This window comes from Crocodylus siamensis, chromosome 4 (assembly GCF_052110815.1).
Source record: "Crocodylus siamensis isolate JL-2025a chromosome 4, ASM5211081v1, whole genome shotgun sequence".
Taxonomy (NCBI): Eukaryota; Metazoa; Chordata; order Crocodylia; family Crocodylidae; genus Crocodylus; species Crocodylus siamensis.
The window spans coordinates 180,597,743-180,614,975 of record NC_143398.1 but is presented as its reverse complement, the minus strand read 5'-3'; the positions used below and the strand labels follow the sequence as shown (position 1 = coordinate 180,614,975).

The window sequence follows — 17,233 nt, the reverse complement described above, 5'->3', positions numbered from 1 at the left end:
TAGTTTTCTGTGCATTAAGTGTCCTGTATAGATGTGCTCAGTGAGTGCTAAACCTTAGCTTTTTTTAAGGCCATCATATGTTGTTTATCAGGAAAAGGAGATGTGAGAAGGCTCTTTGTTTTCTTCCAGCCAGTCTTTGGAAGGAGATGCTTGATGTCTTTGGGGTGTTCTGGGTCTCTCCTCTCTGGCCTTAGGAATTAAAGTAGAATCTTGAATTTGGTTTTACCAGCTGTAAAGTGTTAAGCTTTTTTCAAGTTAAATGGTAGGGGAAACCTTGTCTTGGATTCATGTTACATATGGTAGTAGTTTAGGTCTTTTAGGCATGACTTGTAACAAACTACTCCTTAGACAGTGGTCTGGCTTGAAAATATACTTCCCATATTCACTTTTCCTTTGGAACTGCACTTTCAAGTTGATATTAAAGTATGCAGAAACAGATTATCACTTGGATATATGGTGCAAATGAACATGTATACCAGAGCAGTAGAGGCCAACCTTTTTGGAAGGCATGCCATGCCATAAATTACCACGGAACTCTCCCCAAACGGCTCTCTGATATCTCTCCCCTGCCCTGTCTACCACGTGCCACATAAAGGCTGCCTGTGCCACTTGTGACATACATATCCCTTGTATTAGAGTGTACAATTAATTTATTTTAGATTTGTTGGTCAGATTGAAACAGGTCAATTCAGAATGAAAATGTTACAGATTTTTTGGCAAATCAAAACATTTAATTGAAGTTGAATGAAATATTTCCTTTGACCTGAAATAAAACATTTTCATTCTAAGCATTTATACTGCTTCCAAATAAAATCTTAGGATTTTAGAAATGAAGGGCTAGATTTATTTGGGACCTACCCACCATTCAAAAAACACAGGAAGAAAAAGAGTGTAGTTGGTGGTTCACCATTTCTGCCTGGTGGTCCAGTGATTGGAAGACTTTCATGTGACAGTGGGAGGCTTAGGTTCAAATCCTGTCTGTGCCTGATTTACCCTGGAGACTTGAACTAGATCTCCCACTACTCAGAAGAGTGTCTGCAGCACTGGCCTATCAGGTATCTATTGAGAGTCTTAATCTACCCTGTTGAAGCTGTTTGACTTTATATAAATCATTCCATATATAATAATAATATTAAACTCAATTATCCAAATGCCTTAGAGATGCCCAGAAAATATCGAGTTCCAGATAAATGGAATATCCTCATATTTATGAAATCCAGCATTCAGAGAATCCAGTCAAGCTGTATGCTTCCTCACAATCGGCTAAATAAATACAAGTGTTGCTAAATAAATATTTTTTTCATTTCGCGTTTAATTACATAATAGTGTGGAATATAGTGTTTAATCTGAAACAGAACAGTCAGCTTGATAGCTATATACTATGGAATTGGACCGCTGCATGATATACCTTCTAATGCAAAATAGTTTGTAAGCACTAAACAGATGCAGGTGGTCAGGGAAGAAAATTAAAAGAAGTTAGAACACATTCTTTGTCCAGAAGTAAAGCTTTTAAAATGTTGGTTGTAAAATTTGACACAGATCTGACCTCACTTGGCATGTCATTTAGGGCCTGCTAAGAGAGAGTTTTCACCCAAGGAAAAAGCAGATGAAGGTGAAGGAAGACAAAGCAAGGAAGAACAGAGCTATCAACATTCTCCTCTTCGCAAATCTTTAATAAGATCCTCTGCCAGTAGTAGCCTGCCAAGTAAAAGGTATGTTCATTTGACTAGGATTCTGGCCAATACTTGTTCTGGGAAGAATGCCTGTTATTGTCATGCGTATGAAGTAGCCATAATAATTTTGTATCTAGTAGTCAGAAAAATGTTGTTATTGTTTGTGTGCTCTTTTGTTCAACTTAGCTGGAATTTCTCTCTCTCAGGAATCTCCTGGCTTTGTTAAAATTTGAAGTTTATGACAGGTTGGAAAGATAATTTCCTGCACAACTGTGGAAAGAAATCTTACTTATTGCATGACTTAGTAAGATTTTTGTGGGCGATAGCTTTTACTAAATCAACTGCATAGTTGAGAGGGATATAGGCAGGCTTTCAGGTATGAAGTACCCTTCCTCAGGTTTCTGAGAAGAAAGCAGACCTGTGTAAAACTCCAGTGTAAATGACAACAGGATATAAGAGACATTATTAGGTACTTAACAGACAGGAGAAATGCACTAGAGAGGATAACCCAAAAAGTGAAAGAGCAAGACCATTAAGAGGATCCTTATCACCTGTGGAGTACAGAGAGATTATTGGGAGATCGGGTAGATTATAATAAATCATTAAATCAATGTCTTTTAAGTCCTTGGTTCTTAGTATCTAGTAAACTAATGATTTTTTTCCCCTAAGCCCTTCTCTTGTGTGTGTTCTGTAAATTTCCCTTAAGCACCAGGTCTAAAAAGGAGTGTGTTTTCTAGATAGTAAGCTAATTTATTTAGGTTCATCAACACATGAATAATTTTATTCCATATTAAGAAATGTCTAGTGATTTAGCCTGCTCCATTTTAGAAGTTGATGGATTAAGCTAAATTGCAAAAAAAGGAGATTCTTACCATAGTCTAGAAATGTCCTTTTAAGAAGCTGTTGCAGATGAGCAATTTCACTTACTTTCCTACTTCACTTACAAGTGTCAAAATAATGTTGTTTGTGTATACAAGTCCTTATTCTTAATATGACTGTCAAATTGTATACTAGGTCTTTTACAGTGGTACCTGTTTGGCTATGAGACTGCAGAGGCAGTGCTCTTCCTTTTTTCCCCCTTTTAATGGACTTAGTTGTTCCCATTAGATTTCAAATAATTATGGTCTTTGTTCTTGGTTTTCTGAAATGATCAGATTTTGAACTGAAATTTGCTATGCTTATTGTCTTTGCAGAGGCGAATCTGTTTTGCTCTCTGAGCAAAATCCTTTTAGCTGCTCTTGTTGTGTGGCTAATTATTGTGATGGCTCATTTTGCTTCAGATATATTGTAACCAGCCATGTTTTAAAACTTGAAGCTTGCCCTGCAAATGCATAGTACATGCTATCATAAACTTCTATAAATGTCGCTTGTCAGGTAGTCATTTTTTATAAAGTATTTTATGTAAGGAGTCTTTTGTATTCTTTCAAATTATTTTACTGGTTTGGATGATGGTGCACACAAGTAAATGGGACTAAATTGCATTTCTAAGTAGCATTCCATTTGTGAAGAATCATCTACCCTAGGTTGAATAGGCTTCAAATGATGCAATGAGCCGAATAGTCTAGTACTTCAGTATTACTTCCAAAAATGTTGGCCATGATGAGAATAAGGCACAAACCCCTGTACTGTGCATAATAAAGAGAAAAATATATTCAGTGGAAGTACAAATTAGTAAGTTGAAGATGTGAAATAGATTTAGTAGTAATGCAGGTTAACATATCAACACAATCTAGGGGATTCAGGCATGTGGCTTTCATTAAAAGCAATTAATTTAGTGTTAATAGGAGTTGTATTTAATTAAATCCTCAAGGTTGCTCTGAAAATGTCAACTGCAATGTGCAATTGTAATACCACTTTTGCTGACAACATGACATATCAAATTATACTTTTAAACAATAGAAACTGAGATGTACTACAGAACAGAAAGGCAGGCAAATTAGTATCTTTTTTGTCTTTTACTCTGTAATACATGTACAATAGTATGTCATTCATAAAATCATTCATTTCTAGTTCTCCAGCTAAGAAGTCTACTTTTATAAAGTCACTGCAATTTGAAGCAGACCCATTTGATTCTGGGTCTGAAGGACAGAGCTCTGAGAGTTTGGGAGCATCAGCGTCTTCTGTCAGTAACTTAATAGGATCAGTAGCAGAGACTTCTGAAGAAAAATATCGCCTTCTGGACCAACGGGATAAAATCATGCGGCAAGGTAACACTTTTAATTACACATGCATAGATGAGGGTGATCAACTCTAATTTCAGTTACTTCAGATTAGGAAGGATACTTCTGCATAAGGGAAGAGAATATTTTGGTCCTGAGAGGTATGAACAACTGCCAGTCAGCTCTATATGATGTCAGTTCTGAAGCGTGAGGATGACTGTTCCACAGCCCATCATTGTATCAGGAATATCCAACTGCTCCAGGATTTTAGATAGTGTGCCTCAACCCACTTCTCCACCTATCTGACCTCACCTCTTTTAGGTTAAGAAACTCTTATGTTTTTATTATAGGTTGTAGGGCTGTCCAACTAGTCCCGGTTAATGCATGCGATTTAACGTGTTAATCATTGTTTACATTAATGTATTTAATGTGTTAATCATGCACATGGTTTTGGAGCTTGCTCCTGGGCTCTGATTCACTGCTGTCACTGTTGCCTATGAGCCACCCTGTGGGGCAGTGTTGGCAGCTCAGAGGATTACAGGGCAGCCCAGGCACAGGCTCTGGGTGGCTGCAGTAGGTGTGGGAGGGGCGCACACAGACAGACACACAGCTACAGCCTGTCGGCAGCCTGGAACACAGCTTGGCGGCATGTGGAGCAGCACCCAGCAGGCAAGTCTGAGAAGGGGAAGAGTCGTGGTGGGGGGCAGGTTGAGACCGCCGCATTGAAGGGAGGGAGTAGGGCTTGGGTGAATGGGGCTCTGGGGCCAAGGCAGGTCACGGGACGGAGCCACACGTCAAGGGGCTGCGCCACATCCCCTGCGCACCTAGCAGCATGGCATTGCATGACTCCCAGGGCAACAGCAGTAGACTGCAAAGCCCCAGCCCACAGCAGCAGTCCACCTCTGTCCCATGCACAAATCTGGGGAGCATGTGCCTGGGTGTGCACACAACGGTGAGAGTGCCTTGCACCCGTGAATGAGCTGCCCACAGCTCCATCCCATGACCTGCCCTAGCCTCAGCCCCATTCACCCCTGCTCCTGCCTCTGCCCCTGTTCCTCCATTACTGTGGGGGCCTCTATACCCCTCCCCTACCCCTTCCTTTCCCACCTCCCTTCCCCAGCCTACACACTTACCTGCTGTGTGGTCTCTGTCTGCCCCTCATTCCCAAGCCACAGCCCCCCCAGCCTTGCTGCTGCCCCTCACTCTTGACCCACAGTACCCCACATCCTGCCAGGGTATGTGGGAACCCCTCTTTCTGGGCTCCAGACCCCAAACACACCGCCACAACTCCCAACACTTTCACAAATTGCCCCCCGCATCCAATCCCCAACCATACAATAGTACCTGCATAATTTTGCGTAACTTCCAGTTTTTCTGTGCATAATTTTAAGTTTTTAGCTGTGTTATTAAAATTGTGATTAATTGTGACTAATTTTTTTAATTGTGCAACTAATTGCGATCAAATTTTTTAATCATTCGACAGCCCTAGTAGGTAGCCGTGTGTGTGCGCACTGCCTTACCAGGCTATGTACATTTCTAGATACAGTATTGTTGAAGCTGAGAAATTCACATTCAGGCAAAAAAATTGGGGCTCCAGCGTTACCTTTGTAGACTGAAAGTTTCAGGAAAATGATTGCATTGTATATGAATAATAATATTTGGGGTGTTGGTTTGCACCAAAAAACATAGCATGCCTAAAGGTACGCTGTAATTTGATTAGATTTATGTGATTTATTGTTTTTCTAAAGTCATATACAGTAGCTAGTTTGGAAACAAAAGGACAGAATGCCTGCTAGTTGTTTTCTTTTAATACTTTTTTAGCCCGAGTAAAACGGACTGATCTAGGCAAAGCTAAAACCATTGTGGGCACATGCCCAGATATGTGTCCTGAAAAAGAACGCTACATGAGGGAGACGAGGAACCAACTCAGTATTTTTGAAGTGATTCCAGGATCTGACAAGGTATGCGGCTCCTGTAAAGATCATAGTTGTTTTCATTTAACTTGTTTGATTGTTGTCATTGGCTCATTGGTGCTGTGCTTTCTTTCTCTGGTTTAATTCTGGTGAAAAATTGTAGGGACCAAGATCCCAGAATTTATATATGGACTGGGATTGCCCTACAAAGGGAATCCCACGTTTTAGAATGCATGCAACATAAGCTTGCTAATTCTCATGCTGCTAGATCCTTTGGCTGCTTTGCGAGGGTTGGTTTGGAAGTTGGCAGTTTTCAGTTTGTGGCATAAGTTTATTCCTAGGTCTGCCACAAACTGCTTGTGTGACTTTGGGCAAGTCACTTAATCTGTCTGTCCTGCTTTTGACCTTATTAAATGTGAATAAGCTTCTTTTCCTTACAGGAGATTTGTGATAGTAGATCCGTTATTGTTTTTAGAGTGGTCAGATAGATGCTTCCCAATGAAGATAACCAACAAAAGTCATGTGTGTGTATACATACATACACATATACAGGTTTCCCTCCTTTTATGCTGAACATGCGTTCCTGGAAAACTGTGCATAACTTGAATTCGCATAAAGGGAATGTAACAAATAGGGATATGTTCCAAGACTTTGACTGTAGTGACCCCCAGACCCATTTCTACCACTTGTACAAGACAATTTCGGTACTCTTCAACAGTAGACAGTACACACAAGCACAGGGCACTAGCATGATGAGGATGGCAACCACAGAAACACATGTTGCAGACAACGAGCAAGGAGCATAGATCTGCACAGGAGACTATATTTTGCTGCTTGTCACTCCCGCAGTGCACCGCACAAAGTAGTTGACTGCAGGTTTCTACCACACAGATTGCATAAGAGTAAATTTACCTTGCATATAACAAATTTTGGTATAAAAGGGTCATCGCATAAGAACAAATTCACACATACAGAACCCCCATAAAATGAGGGAAACTGTGTGTGTGCGCGCACGTGCACGCGCACACACGGGCTGCCAAACAATTAAAAATATTTATCACAGTTAGTTGCGCAATTAAAAAATAAGTCACAATCACGATTTTAATACATCTAAAAACTCAAAATTATCTACAGACGCAAAATTGTGCGGGTACTTTGTATGGTTGGGGGGTGGGTGTGTGGGGTTTGAAACAAGGGTGTGGGGTACTGTGGGTTAGGAGTGAGGGGCAGCAGCAGGGCTGAGACAGCTGCGACTTGGGAGTGAGGGGCAGGCATGCAGATGCAGACACCACATGCAGACACTGCTGTGCTAGTAAGTCTGTGATGGGGAAGGGAGGGAAGGTACAGATCAAGGCCCCCATGGCAGGGAGGGAGTGGGGCAGGGGCAGCAGTCCTCTGCACTACCACCACTGCCCCACTGTGGGGCCTGGAGGAGGCAGAGCAGAGCCTCGGCTCCAAAACCACATATGCAATTAACATTAAAAAAAGAATGTGTTTATTGCACACATTAACTATGATTAATTGACAGCCCTAATATATACATAAATATATTTACATGCAATATGCTGTATATTATATCTTGTGTGTGTGTGTGTGTGTGTGTGTGTGTGTGTGTGTATACACACACATATTTATAATCACATAAGTAAAATATAAATATATAATGTCCAATATTAAAACAGAGACAATGGGGTCAGCGTTTGCAGCTTCCCTGTCAAGTGAAAATGACAAATAATCAAAAAGGATGCTAATCTGTGTAGCGAGGGTTGTCCACAAATGCATACAATGGCAAATTCATTTTCAGCAGCCTAAACTATGCTGACATAGATGTTCGGCCATGATTAAGTTAAAAAAGGCAGTCAGCTTCACACTGAGGATTTTAGGTGCAGTGTTTGTTTTGTTGATTTCTGTCTTCTCCCTCTGTCAGGTAGACCATAGATCAGCAATAAAGGAATACAGCAGGTCCTCAGCAGACCAAGAGGAGCCTTTGCCTCATGAACTGAGACCTTCAGAGGTGTTGAGTATGACCATGGACTATTTAGTGACACAAATCATGGACCAAGGAGAAGGAAATTACCGGGAGTGGTATGACTTTGTATGGAATAGGACACGTGGAATTAGAAAGGTAAGCACTGGAACTTTACACTATTTGACTGCAAAAAATGCCAGCAAAACTTTAAAGTAAACAAAACACTGGCACTACAAGTTGAAGACTGGTAGATACAGAAATCTTCTGCTAGAATGGCTGTAGATATAAAGCATGAAATGTTTAAGTGGAATTCGAGATGATTTGCTGTTTTGGCTGTGTTTTGAAATGCTGTTAAAGGTTTTCTTTGTTACTCTGGCCAGGATATAACCCAGCAGCATCTTTGTGACCCTCTTACTGTATCTTTGATTGAAAAATGCACTCGCTTTCACATCCATTGCGCACACCATCTGTGTGAGGAGCCTATGTCCTCCTTTGATGCCAAGATCAACAATGAGAATCTGACTAAATGCCTGCAGAGCCTGAAGGAGATGTATCAGGACCTGGGTAACAAGGGGTTTTACTGCAAGAGTGAAGCAGAGTTCAGAGGGTACAATGTCCTGCTGAATCTCAACAAGGGGGATATTCTCAGGTGAATTGTCAACTTTCTGCACCCTTGACCTGGTCATTCGTATAACACTTGTACAGTATAGACTTAATTGACGATGATGATGATCTAAAAGAACAGTCTGCTGTTTAGAACTAGATCACTTCTCCTTGGGCCCCACTGCACTTCTTCAGTCTAATAATAGTTTTTTGGATGTTTTTTTTTTTCCATTGAGACAGATGGAATGACAAATGGTAAAGTTTCCATCCTTGGTGGAAACAGTTTTTGACGCAACTGTGTGAACAGAGTAGCCTCATACTGAATTACATTTGATGTCTGCATTGTCAGTGAAAAATACAATTTTTTTAAAAGTAAGCTTAGAACTCTGGAATGTGAGAGAATGCAGCAAAAATGGCAGAGAACCTAAATTGTGAACCCTGCAATTTTTCCCCCTCCTGTTTGCTTCTGATTAACACACACTGTAAATTGTGCAAAGATAAAATCAGGCACGTGCCTTTTTAAAGTAATAGCATGGAATAGGAGAGAGAAGTTGGCATAGAAGATTTGGGGTTTTATTACTGTGAGGATACTTGATAAAAGTGCTCAGAAATTTAATTTTCAGTGCTTAAAAGTTTTCTTTTTTTTTTCCCTTCCAACCTTCTGAGTCTTTTTACTTCTCCTTAAAGACTATATTTGGGACAAATTTCAAAAAGCAGCTGTTTTTTTTCCTGCTATGAGTCTTTAAAATAAGAAAACATACTTGTTTTAAAAAACCCCAAGAAACATTTTTTTTTTTTTACCACTTCCGAACTGGTTAGCTGAAAATTTTAGTTCATTTTTTTTCTCTCTCCACCACAATGAATTGTGTTTGGCCACATTTATTCAAATCCTTATATTTAATTTGAATATCTGATTATTAAAATATATAGAACCATATTTTAAATGCATGTGAAATGCATAAAAAGTTTATATGCTTGTATAGCAGTTGCTTATCCCATGTGAAAGTAACTTAAAATGCACCCAATTCCTCAGGCATAGGCTGAGAAGAGCATGGCACTTGACCCAAAGAGTATTTTTTTTTTTCAGAAAGCGCATAAATAATACTATTGTGATGACACTAGTTAACCTATTTATGTAAGAATAAAAAAGATATGGATATTACTCTTAATTAAAACTTGCATACAGGGGACCCTCGCCATTCGTGGGGGATATGTTCTGGAGATCCCTGTGAATGGCAAAATCTGTGAATACTGACGGGGCTCCCCATCAGACCCCACAGCTGCCCCCTGTCCCCCCCCCCATTGTTTGTGGGGCTCCCCTGCAGCACCTGTGGACTGACCCCTTCCCCCTGCTGTGCCACACACTCTCCGAGTGCCACCGTGGCTGCCTCTAGGGGAGCAGATGCTGCCACCGCCACTGGCTCGCTCTCTGCCTGCCTCCTGGCTCTGCCCTCCCCCACCCCATGCAGTGCCAGAGCCAGGAGCTCAGTGCAGTGCCCCAACCCACCTTGAGCACAGCTGTGCCATTGGTGCAGCATACCGCGAATATTCAAATCTGCGAATCCCGAGTTCGCGAATAACAAGGGTTTCCTGTATTTTAGTTTCAGTAATGTTACTGTTTTCTGAAAGCTTCTATTTTCAAAGAGTTTTGTGCAAGTTGCTTTTGAGCTGTGATCATTAATTTTGAGGTAAGGAATTTATTTTTCGTGTCTTAACAGAGAAGTACAGCAATTTCATCCTTCTGTTCGGAACTCACCTGAAGTTAGGTTTGCAGTTCAAGCCTTTGCTGCATTAAATAGCAACAACTTCGTAAGGTTTTTCAGACTGGTACGAGCAGCTTCATATCTGAATGCCTGTCTCTTACATTGTTACTTTAATCAGGTAAGAAATGCAAGTAAATATTTTCTAAAATGGTATCTAATAATGTAATGCGAGAGTTTTTGTTTTAAAAAACACCAAACCTAGTGAACATTTCTTTAATGTTATTATTTGTGTAAACTCTATCAAATCAGGAAAGGAAATAACCAAAGAAACATTCTTCCACATTAAAATCTATGTGCATAACAATTATAAAGCAAATTTTATGTTTTTATAGCCCATAAGGTACAGAAACTAGTTTTTCAGAGTGGACTGTGTAATTCTAGGGAAAGGGAGTTCAGACTTGCTTCATGAAATATCCACAGGTTGCTGTTGGAAGTCCAGTAACTGAAAAATACAAATGAAAACACTCAAGATACACCAGCCTTGATTTAATGTCCAAGAGGAGTGAAAGCTAAAAAAAAAAAAAAAAAAGGAAACAGTAAAAGGTTAAAAGAGAATTTAAACTATCATTTCTGTTTGATTAATTAGGTGGTGTTAACATAGAATTGTTTTTCAGAATTCAGATTTCCATTTTGATATTGTTGCTTTAACATCCAGGGTTGAAGAACAGCTGTGTCCAACACATTTTACAAACTTAACATTTATTTGGCTTTTTTCCCCCCTCAGATTCGCAGAGAGGCACTTAAGTCTCTCAACTTTGCCTACACAGTGAGCCCTCAACGATCTACTGTCTTTCCTCTGGATAGTGTGGTTCGTATGCTTCTGTTCAAAGATTGCCAAGAAGCTACACACTTCATAAATGATTATAGCCTGAATGTGTCTGATGGGTGAGCAATACAAATTCTATTTCTGTTAGTGCCTAATGACTCTGGGTGCTGTAAAAACCTACCTCCAAAAAATTATAAAATAGGGGAAAAAATGCAAAGTGCCATGGCTGGAAGCTGACATAAAAGCAAAGCGATAACTATAATAATACAGCGCATAGCTTGTTTGCTTAGTTTGTTTTTATTTCTATATTTTTATCATTCTGAGCCTTAAGAGGCATGACGTAGGATTGCATAAAAGGGTTGAGTGTGCTGAAATGAGAGAATGGAGATGGGAGAGAGGAGCATGGGGGGGCCATTAGAAGTAGGATTGTAGTGGCGGGTGAGAGAGATTCAAGCAAACCGACAACAGATAGGAAGTAATGCCACACTGGAAATACTGTGAATACTACAGTATTTTGCTGACATCACTGTTATACAGAGTGATGGTCAGGGTAGGGAAATGCAAAGAGCACTACTGGATCTCTCCTTGTAATGCCTTCTGTACACACTTCTTTTGGAGAGACCTGTCATATAACTTTGAAACAGAGGAGATGGTAGGAGAAACAGAGGAGACATGCAGCCTTGTTGAATAAATAGTGCCAAATATTCTTGGGCTGTTTGTTACTGGCATATCAGTGACTAGCAGACTGATCATCAGGGTGACAGGCCAACAGACTCCCACAGGGCTCAGTGCTGGCTCCAGCCCTGTTCAACTTATACATCAAATACCAACAACTGCATTCTGCAAGTTCATCTATGCTGGTGACATCTGCTGTGCTACTCAAGCTCCATCTTTCTGCACTCTGGAGTAGACCCTGAATGAAGATGTGACAAAGCAGGTAGACTACTGCTCCACATGCTGGCTCATGCCTAGTCCTGCCAAAACTATTCAGTGTATTCCATCTCGACAATGCCAATGCCAAAAAGAGAACCTAACATCTGTATGGGTGGTCAGAGACTAAAGCATGATCCCTCCCTAACATACTGGGGAGTGTCTTTAGACAGAACCCTGACTTTGCGAGGACATCTAAAGAAAACAGCAGCAAAGGTCAAATCCTGAAACAACATGTTAGCCAAGCTTGCTGGATCAATGTGGGGAGCTGCAGCCACAGCACTCCAGATTTCAGCTGTTTCCCTATCATACTCAGCAGCAGAATATTGTACATCTGTCTGGCAAAGATCATCACATACGCATCTTGTTGACAGTCAGCTGAACGCAGTGTATCATAACTGGAATCCACCACTCAGCTCCCCTCCCCTGACTTCCTGTCCTTGCAAATATCACTCCCCCACACATCCATCGTCTGATGAACTGAAAGTTCATTGTAACCATTTGTGATACACCTTACTTACTACTCTACAACGGTCTGTTTAATCCACCCAAGACCCACCTTCCTTCACTATGTCCCTTATGGAGCAGCCTCCCTGACCAGGATCTGTTTGCAGTAGCCCTCTGGATCAAGGAATGGGAATTGCAGGAAGTCACAGACAAGTTCCTTGTGACAAACCCCACATGTCAATCTGCTGTCTTTCAGCTGCCATGGTAACCTGCTAAACAGGTTCAGATCAGACGAAGGCCCCGTGCAGCCAACCTTCACCACTGGGGTCTTAATGCTAATCCAGCATGCATTTGTGGAGAGATGCAGACAGTGCCACACATCACCAAGGAGTGTCCCCTCTACAAACTAAGAGCTGGATTAATAAGTTTGAATTCAGTTAATGAGAAGGCTATTGCTTTCCTTTGCAGATTTGTATTTGCTAAATAAATGATTGGGATGACAACCAAATTTCAAGTACAATGGGAGTTGTATCCAGAAAGCTGTGTGTTAGAAAATGTCCAGCAGATAAAGGAAATGTTAGAGTGATGATGTAGCCATGTTGTTCCAGGAATTATGGCAAGGATTTCTTAGGGTGATACCTTTTATTGAACCACCTGCATAGTTGGTATAAAGCCAGACAAACTTTTAAATGCAAGACATTCATCATTTGAACATTGTCTTGTATTTGAAAGCTTGTCTAACTTTATCTCAACTATGAAGTTGGTCCAGTAAAAGATGTCACCCTAAGAAATCCTTGCCTGAAGCAGATAGAGTTAACAGTAAAATAAATCAGCATAAATATGTATGAGGCTTCCAGAAAAGGGCAGTTCAACTTACACGGTCTCTGAAGTGGAGAGCAGTTGTTTCAGAGCTCTTTCCATCACCACTCTGGGTCTATCCAAAAACTGAAATTGTGGCCAAGAAGAACAGTTGTGGTAACCCAACATTTCTAACTGCACTGAACCTTGTACACTGCATCCTTGCTAGTGTTCTGTAAATTACACTGGAGAACTTATTTTAAATATCCAGTAGCATCATTGCTGCCTTATAAAGAATTCCACAGTAACAGACAAGATGCACAAGGAGCTGGAGGATGCATTTCTTCCACTCAGGTTAGAGAAAACAGGGCAGACTTTGTCACATGGTAACCAGTGTTGGTTATAAAAGGATTACCTAAAACTCAACCAGATAAGCTGAAGGGGAGTTCCAAGTCTAAATGAAATAACTACCCAGTTCTTGTGACAAAATTCTGCACTACCCAGGAAACATTGTATGTTTATCATTAAAAATGTACCTAAAACCAAGGTACATTTCATGGGGGATTTTTCAAAACACTTTGTGTAAACTTGAATGGTGGGTTGCTGACTCAAAACGTGTGTATCCATTCTGTGACCTGGTTTTGTTGAATTAATGCTCAGTAAGTATACACAGTGGGCATGTCCACACTTGCATTTACTGCACGTAACTTACTGCGCAGTACATGGTTTTAGGTTGGCGTCTACACATGTAGCTGGTAATGCCTTAAGGCACTGTAACACAGCTTGCTGGGTGACTGTGAGAGCCTGCCTTGGTCAGCACCCTGGACAGCCCTGGCCTCTGCTTTAATCTCTTCCCAGTGTTCCTACATCTTCTTTGAGGAAAGTGGGCTGTGGCCGGATGCCGTGGTGTATGTGGCTGCAGATGCTGGAGCCACGGTTCTGGCAGCAGAGAATACTGCCCATGCCGAGTAGTAATTTTTAGGTTACTGCGCAGTAACTGTACACATGTAGATGTACCCAGTGTTTTTTTTTCTAGTTCATTATAAAATGAGATGGCTGGAAATAAGAGTGCAGTAATAAGAGGCTTGAGTATTTTGCATCCTTTCTGTCCTACTGGATTTGTGCAGGCTATGATGATATTTGTCTGTTCTGTTTTCTTTTTCACTAGATACGTGGAACTGAATCGCTCAGCTTTCCTGGAGCCTGAAGTATTGCCCAAACCAAGGAAGTCACTGTTTATAAAGCAGAAGCTAACTGTGTCAGTTGGAGAAATTGTACATGGAGGGCCACTACCCCCAGTAGTTCACCACATACCTATATGTAGCTTCAATGGACAGAACAAATACACTGGCGGGACTACTACTGTGGAGTCAGCAGGCAGCAGTCAGAAAGCCAGTATAGATATGAAAGGTGAGAGCAACAGTTGGACCCTGCTAATGTTTTACTGTTCAAAAAATGTCATGGTACAGCATTTCACGGCAAGGTTGGTTTTCTTTCCTATGAAAACTTTTTCCTCAGTTTACCTGGGTTGAAGCTAGGTGAATTTTATATAAATACTAAAAATGAAGAATTTTCTTCAGATATATTCATGCCCTTTTTGGTATTTGTGTTTAAGATATAGTCAGACAAGCAAACTTTTGGGAAGGAATATTCACTAAAACAGAAAATATACTCAGAGAAATCAAATTTTGGATTTACCAGTATAGGTATTTTCAGTGGAAACCTGATTCTAAACAGTTGGGCTTAGTGAGTCAGGAAGTAGAAACCATACTGTGTGCTCAGTCAAACCATTGAACTCATCTAGAACCTTGGATCTTGAATGCTTCAGCAGAATTCTTACAGGGGATCTATAAATTAAAAATGTGTTAAGTGAGCAATGAATTACTTGCAGACAAGTTGAGAACAAAAAAGAAGACCTGATTTGTTTAATCAGTGCTATCAGTTACAGAACAAATTTTGTTTATAACGAACTCCCACTTTTAACAATGTTTTCATTATGATGATTTAGCAAATCAGCTAACTTGGCACCACACCCTCTTTCAATGAACTTTTCTCTTATTCCCCTGGGGGTTTCTTATAACAGATTGTGCTGTATTTGTTCATTTCTGTTGTAGTTACTTTTTTCAGACTACTGAGTTAATGCTTCTGTTGCCTCAGACAAACAGTATACAAACATGATATATTCTTAAACTTTTCTAATGGATGGATCTTGTCTTTTTAGTTTCTGCTGTAGAAGGAAGAGCAGAAGAAAAAGGTTTGGAGTCTGAAGTGGCAATTATCCGAGTCCAGCCTCCATGTCAGCCTTTGCCATCACTGTTATCTCGTCCTCCTGCACCATTGCCTCCCTCTGCACAGTCCCCTTTCCAGCCTATTGTGCAGCCTGAACTTGCTGCTCCAAAACTGCAGCCTGTATACACAGACACGGTAAGGGGCTTTTGTTCCTAAGATGCACCACCTCAGGAAATGTCTATTGAATTTTGATTTGAGATGCCTTTCTGCCACATATTGTTGACACTTGAATAGACCTTTTTTGGGTGGTGCTTAGGAATTCCTGTATTTCACATGATAAAGGTCAGAGGAGAAATTTGGTGCTTCAGAGTTTGGGGTATATAATAATTGTTATTCTGAACTTCCATAAACCTGAGAAACTAAGGGACATCTTCATTATGGTGCCTGGGAATTGACTTCAACTGTTAAGGGCAGCTTAATGTCTGATAACCATGCTGACAATGTTACCTACTGCTGTTTCTTACCAAATCTTGTAGGCCAAGCAAGGTTTAGCACTTAATTGGGAATGCCTAAGGAAGAGTCATTAGGGAGCAGAAAACAATGACCCCACCTTATTAATGACACTGTTCATTAATGATTCAGTACTTGAACAATTGCCTTCAGGACAGAGACTGAGGTAGTTCTATCCAGTGGTTGAGGCTGGAAATGGGAACCAGTTTGTTTGTCCTATTAGGACCATGACATGGGTGCTCCTGAAAAAAAGTATAGCTTGGGATTAGAGCCAAAGACAGAAAGTGAGATACTAGCCTTGGGTCAGGAGTTGGGCTAAGACTAGGGCACAATCTGAGAGGGAGAAGCCAAAGACAAAACTAAGCAGAGGTCAGTAGCCAAAAGTCAGGGGTTGGCATTCAATCTAAGGATCTAAAGCCAGAAGCAAGAACAAGGAGGGTAGGGACTGAATAACAGGCAGCAGCTGCTGTGCAGTCATGGAGCTACTTCAGGAAGGTGTATTTTGTAGGCTGGTGTTTGAGCTGTCCTTAAATGTGGGACCATGGCCAATCTTGCAAACCGGTTAACAGGCAACCCGCTCAATCCCAGCTAGAGCAAACTAACTTGCAGTATTGATTCGTCATCACCTTAATTAGGGAGATGTAACGCTTACAGTCCAACTCTCAGGAGTATTTCTTGATGTATTTAGTGTTTTTCACAGCCATTGATATTTAAAAGCAACTAAAAAAAAGGCGTAGTGGGTTTTCATGCTGTAGTTTCAACTTCTGGATTGAGTTTGCTTAATTTGTAAGTAAAAAGATGAGAGTTTTTTTTTTTATGAACTCTAAATTCACCAGTTCTTAGGATTCTTCCTCCATTTCAGCTACCTTATTTATCACCAGTGGGCTTAAAGCTGGTGCTATTCTGTTTCACTATTGAATATTCACTCTGAATTCTTCTTTCTATGCATTTTAGGAAATAGCGGAAGTGATGGAGAACCTTGTGCATGATGTCCTCAGAGGAGAATGTAAAGAAATTGGCAAAGCAGGACTGGCTTATGTGACTGCAGCAATGTGGTAAAGGCAGTTCTTACTGATGTCACAGGGGCTTTTCATCATCTGAATGCTATTTTATATCAAGACTAATCTAAAAACAGTGATAGCTAATACATTTGTATTGGAGAGGGGAAGGTATTGATTGGATGGGCAGTATCCAGAGTCATGGTACCTGTGCTTGGTTCCTTCACTGCATTTAAATTAATGCTTCCTCTCCTGAAATGCAGTGTGTCTATACATTTAATAAAATCTTTTTTATTCCTTCAGACTAAGCACTGTGATGGTTTAAAATTCAGTTGATTGGCTGCAATGTAAAACTAGTTTTCATAAAAATCAGGTAATGGATCTGAAAAGGATTTTTAGGTTGACTCTCCACATCAAATGTAGCCAAGGCAGCCCATTGATCAGAAATTTTGGTGCCCAGGCAGTTCCCCTAAAA

General features: G+C 40.6%; 1 protein-coding gene across 2 annotated transcripts in view; it reads left to right on the top strand.

Annotated features, from left to right (window-relative positions):
• Positions 1 to 17,233, top strand: part of MCM3AP (minichromosome maintenance complex component 3 associated protein) — a 49,083-nt gene that overhangs the window by 6,669 nt on the left and 25,181 nt on the right. For both annotated transcript variants that reach the window (XM_090045055.1, XM_090045053.1), the window contains exons 5-14: positions 1,568 to 1,712; positions 3,684 to 3,880; positions 5,654 to 5,793; positions 7,673 to 7,870; positions 8,095 to 8,363; positions 10,036 to 10,198; positions 10,805 to 10,965; positions 14,190 to 14,431; positions 15,243 to 15,445; positions 16,715 to 16,815. In XM_090045055.1, the coding sequence (XP_089901181.1) occupies positions 1,568 to 1,712; positions 3,684 to 3,880; positions 5,654 to 5,793; positions 7,673 to 7,870; positions 8,095 to 8,363; positions 10,036 to 10,198; positions 10,805 to 10,965; positions 14,190 to 14,431; positions 15,243 to 15,445; positions 16,715 to 16,815 (1,819 nt within the window). The remainder of the gene's footprint in view (positions 1 to 1,567; positions 1,713 to 3,683; positions 3,881 to 5,653; positions 5,794 to 7,672; positions 7,871 to 8,094; positions 8,364 to 10,035; positions 10,199 to 10,804; positions 10,966 to 14,189; positions 14,432 to 15,242; positions 15,446 to 16,714; positions 16,816 to 17,233) is intronic.